Source organism: Mandrillus leucophaeus, unplaced genomic scaffold, assembly GCF_000951045.1.
Source record: "Mandrillus leucophaeus isolate KB7577 unplaced genomic scaffold, Mleu.le_1.0 Scaffold244, whole genome shotgun sequence".
Taxonomy (NCBI): Eukaryota; Metazoa; Chordata; class Mammalia; order Primates; family Cercopithecidae; genus Mandrillus; species Mandrillus leucophaeus.
Window position 1 is genome coordinate 1,124,242 of NW_012102521.1, and position 5,437 is coordinate 1,129,678.

Consider the following 5,437-nt stretch of genomic DNA (forward strand, 5'->3'; position numbering starts at 1 on the left):
GGACGGCTGCTGGGCCGCCTGAGGCAGCAGCGCGAGCTGGGCTTCCTATGCGACTGCACCGTGCTGGTGGGCGACGCGCGCTTCCCAGCCCACCGTGCAGTGCTGGCCGCGTGCAGCGTCTACTTCCATCTCTTCTACAGGGACCGGCCCGCGGGCAGTCGCGACACAGTGCGGCTCAATTGCGACATCGTCACGGCGCCCGCCTTCGGCCGCTTGCTGGACTTCATGTACGAGGGCCGCCTGGACCTGCGCAGCCTGCCTGTCGAGGACGTCCTGGCGGCCGCAAGCTACCTGCACATGTATGACATCGTCAAGGTCTGCAAGGGCAGGCTCCAGGAGAAGGACCGAAGTCTGGACCCAGGGAACCCTGCCCCAGGGGCAGAACCTGGTCAGCCACCGTGCCCTTGGCCTGTCTGGACCGCGGACCTCTGCCCAGCTGCCCGAAAGGCCAAGTTCCCCCCGGTTGGGGTCAAGGCTGCCCTCCCTCCTCGAGCATCTGGGCCTCCTCCCTGCCAGGTCCCAGAAGAGTCAGACCAGGCCCTGGACCTGTCGCTGAAGCCTGGCCCAAGGCAGGAGCGGGTCCACCCACCGTGCATCCTCCAGACACCCCTCTGCAGCCTGGTGCAACCAGGGGCCCAGCCACTGGTGAAGGATGAGCGGGACTCACTGTCCGAACAGGAGGAGAGCAGCAGCTCTAGGAGCACCCACAGCCCCCCGAAGCCACCTCCTGTTCCTGCAGCCAAGGGCCTGGTGGTGGGCTTGCAGCCGCTGCCTGTCAGCAGAGAGGGCAGCCGGGAGCTGGAGCTGGATGTAGGACGACTGGCGAGTGAGGACGAGCTGGGGCCTCGTGGGCCCCTCTGCATCTGCCCGTTGTGCAGCAAGCTGTTTCCCAGCTCCCACGTGCTGCAGCTGCACCTCAGCGCCCACTTCCGTGATCGAGACAGCACCCGGGCCCGGCTCTCCCCTGAGGGCGCGGCACCCACCTGCCCGCTCTGCGGGAAGACCTTCTCGTGCACATACACACTGAAGAGGCATGAACGGACACACTCGGGTGAGAAGCCGTATACATGTGTGCAGTGTGGCAAAAGTTTTCAGTACTCCCACAACCTGAGCCGGCACACCGTGGTGCACACTCGAGAGAAGCCGCATGCCTGCCGGTGGTGTGACCGCCGGTTCACGCAGTCTGGGGACCTCTACCGCCATGTCCGCAAGTTTCACTGTGGCCTCGTCAAGTCCCTTCTGGTGTGATGCATCCCTGTGGGTCCTGAGGGTGGGGTGGAAGGGAAGGGATGGGCCCTCCCAGGTGGGACACTGCATGGGGTGTGAAGCCTGGCCAGGTGGAGGTCCCTGCTCGGGCCGGATGGCTCCACCCGCCTGGCAGTGAGAATGCTGCCGCTTCCCGGAACTTGGCCTCAGACTTGGTGACTTGGGCAGCCTTCCTCCCGCCTTGCCTCTCCTTTCCCCTCACTCCCCAACTCATTCCGGCCCCCCAGGCTGTGCCCTGCCTAGGCTGTGACACTATCTTCCTCTCCCGTCCCCTCCAGCGAAGTTCTGAGGGGTGTCCAACCAGCACCTGGCTCTGCCCCGGTTTCTCCGTGTGAGATGGCACATCATCTCCCGGCCCGGGACTTCCCTGACCACCTCTCTGGCAGGCTTGGGGAGGCCTTCATGAGCCTGGCCCCACGCTAGGTGAATTAGTCACATGTCAGAAAAGTTGTTGGTGTGCATCCCGATGGGGCACTGGGAGGGAACAGGACACTCCTGGGGAGTGGCAGCAGGAACCCCTGCCAGGAAGGCCTGGGGCACAATGAGTGCCAGCAGGGGCCATCTGGGCACAGCTGGTGTCTCGGGGTGGGGGGGGGGTGCAGCCCCAGCAGGGATCCTAAGGCAGCAGAAGTAGAGCCAGCTAGAAGCTGAGTGGCTGTGGTGTCATTGTCACTTGGGTGGGATGTGGGTCCATGAGAAAATGCAATTATGACCACACTGTAACTTTGGGCAGAGAAAGTGGGAATTTGGAACTGGATTCTCTTTAGACCCAGGAAGAGCCTCCCGAGGCGGCCAGATGTCTGCTGGTGGCTGCCCAGCCACATGCTTCTCTGCCTGAGTGCAGGTCTAGGACGCCTCTGGGCATCCCCCAGGGTGGGGCTTGGGCCACTGAGCTCTGTACTGCTGCTGGGCCACCGTGGACCTTACCTTGAAGGTCACTCTGCCTGCTAGAGGGTCTCCCTGGAGCTGTGGGCATTTCCACGCACTGACTGAGCAGAGGCAAAGGTTGCCCTGTCCGCCAAGGGCAGGGTTTGTGGGCCTTCCTTTCCCCACGGCGAGGCATGGGTGAAAGTGGCCATGGCATCAGGGGTAGGGGCAGGCGAGGAGTGGGAGTCGCAGCACCCTGGCCTGCAGCACCCTGGCCTCCATCCACAGCCTTAGACTGACACTCCTTGCACATGAATAGAATATGAAGACCACGACCCCCGCACATGTCGTTGGTTCAGGTCACCCTGCTTTGCCTGCCTAATTAAGCAAATCTTGCTGCCAGAACCTCACTGGCCTCTGGGGGTCAGCAGGTGCAGAGCCACCTGGACACCTGGAGACCACCTGGGATGTTTCCTCTGTGGCTGGGAATGGCCTTGACAGCAGAGTCCAGCCAAGTCTACGTTATTTTCTCTTCTGACAACACTGGATGTCATATTTATTAACCTGGTCTGGAGTGAAAGACCATCCCTAGTGCATCTCCCACATGCCCTGGGCTCCTGGTGTGCTGGGTGCCAGCCTGGGAACCCAGTGCTTCTAGGTGATGCCCCCGGGCTCAGAGGCCCTGGATGGCTTTGGTCTCAAGACAGCTGGGGGAGGGGCCCTGCTTCTGATTGTCCTGGGCCCTAGCCCCTACCTCTGCAAGGGCTCGGTGTGATGTGCTCCATAATCGGGTGGGTGTGTGTGTGTGTGTGTGTGTGTGTGTGTGTGTGTGTGTCCATGCGTCTAGCACATGGCAAGGCCCAAGCCAACCCGGCACGCCGCAGATGGGCAGCTACACTGTCGCCCAAGCACAGAGATGTGGCCGCGGCACTGGTTCCCCCAGTGGTTTCCATGGGTGAACTTCCCTTTGCTGGGGTGGGCAGCCTGCCCTGAGCTATCAACACTGGATTTGTTGTCTTCCGCACAGCTACTGTGAAGATAATGTAAGGAGAAGTGGTCAGTTTTAATTTTATAACTGACACAGTTGTGTTGAAATATATACATGTACATATATTTAAGACACTAATTGTGTGGGAGAGTTTGGTAGAGGCGTGTGCAGACACAAGGCAAGCAGAGTCAGCAGGGTGGGGGTCTCCTGGGCCAGCTCAGCACCTGTGGATGCTCTGACCCCAGGGGTTGGGGACAGCTCCGGGCTAACCCCAGCAGACAATTGTTGGTGCACAGTGTCTAGGAGGCGTGGGAATGGGTGCTGTCTTCCTCTTTTCACATGATGGCGACAGTAATAAAGCCCACCTCCAGTGGAAACAGCAGTGACTATTCCTGGGGACGGGTGGGGATAGGTGTCCCAGATGCCACCACGTGCTCATGCTGGTGGATGGGGGAGGCTGGGACAGGGCTGAGGTGGCACCCCCTCTTTCCCCAGGTTTGTCCCCAGCTGCCAGTGTTTGGGGGAGGGGAGTCCAGGGAGGCAGATCTGTCAGGGAGGCACAGAACGCAGGCCAGCTTGGGCACGGGAGGCCACAGTGGTTTCTTGCCCTGGGGAAGAAGGCTGGACCCTGGAGGAAACCTGCGAACCTGGGGATGCCGTGGCCCTCCCCACTACCCTACGCCCTTGGGCCTCTGGCGGGTGGGAGAAGAAATTTCTAGAGCCCTGTGCCAGGCTGGGCTGGGCTCTGGGCTGATGAGGCTAGGGTGGGCAGTTCCACGCCTCCTCTGTCCTGCTCCCTCCAGAGACCTTGCAGGGGGTCATCAGCCCTGAGCCCTCCCTGAGGGGAGCACGGCCTTCCTTTCCAGGCCAGATGGGGCAGGGCCTCCACATGTGCTGTAAGCGTCAACACAGTGCCCTCTTGGCTTGAGAAGAGCCAGGGTAAGCCCCAGGCCCAGGACAGGGTGGGGATGGTGCTGGCCAGAGGGTCCTCAAAGTCAGGCTGAGCTGGTGTGCAAGGGCCTGCCCCTCTTGGGCAAGCTCCTGCCACCTTCCCAGTCCTCACCCCAAATACAGGTCCTTCCTTCTGGGAGGTAGTGCTGGCTCCTCCCCTACCCACCCCCCACACCCACCCTGCCTCCTGCTGAGCCTGGACCAGTGCCCTGTCCTGCAGGGAGGCCCTCTCATGTTCCCTGTTGGGCTCATGACTCAGCCCAGGCCTTCTCAACCCAGAGGAGGAGGCTGTTGCTATGCCAACCATGCAGAAAAGGAGGATGGTCTGCTGTCCCCTAGGGTGCATGGGGCTTCCTGGGGCCCCTCCAGCCTGCCCAGCTGTGCCACACTGTGCTTACACTCAGCTGACTGCTAGAGCTGTCGCCGAAGCTTTCAGTCCCACTCCTGGCCAGGATGGGCCTTCTGCCACCCTCCTTGGAGGCCATCCAGCCGGCTTCCTTGGCTGGATGGTAAACTGAGGTACATGGAAGGGACCAGTACTGGTCCACGGTCCCAGAGCCAGTTGGTGGCAAATCCAGGACTTCCACCAACTCCAGGAACCTTAAGCTGTTTACCCACAGTGCTGGGCACAGGGCACCAACGCTGTCAGAGGTACATGGCACGTTCGGGCAGCAAGGACGAGGCCAGAGGGAAGGAGAGGGTCAGACTCTGTGGAGAAGGTATCCCAGGAGGCTCCCCAGGAAGGGTGACGTCTCAGGAGCCTGCGAGTGGACAACACGGACACAGGCACCAGGCAGCGGCTGGCACCCCACAGAGGCCCGGTCATGTCAACCCAGGTGCGTGGATACCACCCTGGGGAGGCTGCCTTGCAAGTGGGAAGCAGGTGAGTCGGCAGCCTTGGCCCCTCCCTCCACCTCCCCAGCTCCTGCCCACTCCCACGCACACCTGGTCTTACCTCTTTCTAGTGTTCCTAAATGGTGCTGAGTCCTTCCCGGTGTGGGAGGCTCCACTCTACAGACACCCCTGGGGAGTATGGTAACAAACAAACCCGGTGCAGACATGGCTCCAATCCTGGCCGTCCCAGCTCTCAGGGGTGAACTCCAAAACCCCAGAAGCTCTGCCCTGGTCTTCTATGACTTCTTTCATCCCCACCTCAGTCCCATTTTTCTTCAGTGAACACATCCCGCACTGTCATCACGGTCATCGTCACCATCACCCTACCCCATGGAACCACAACTGTCACCTCCACCATTACCTTTACCTCCACCATCAATATCATCTTCACCACCATCACCACTTCCATCACCATCACCTCCACTTTTACCTCCACCATCACCTCCACCTCCACTACCACCATCACCACCT

The 5,437-nt window shown here is 61.0% G+C and overlaps 1 protein-coding gene across 1 annotated transcript; it reads left to right on the forward strand.

The window, feature by feature from the left end:
* The first annotated feature begins 6 nt into the window (after positions 1–6).
* Positions 7–3,498, forward strand: ZBTB42 (zinc finger and BTB domain containing 42). Its single transcript, XM_011982891.1, has one exon. It carries the CDS (start codon positions 226–228, stop codon positions 1,246–1,248), a length of 1,023 nt encoding a protein of 340 aa, XP_011838281.1. The 5' UTR covers positions 7–225; the 3' UTR covers positions 1,249–3,498.
* Positions 3,499–5,437: the final 1,939 nt, after the last annotated feature.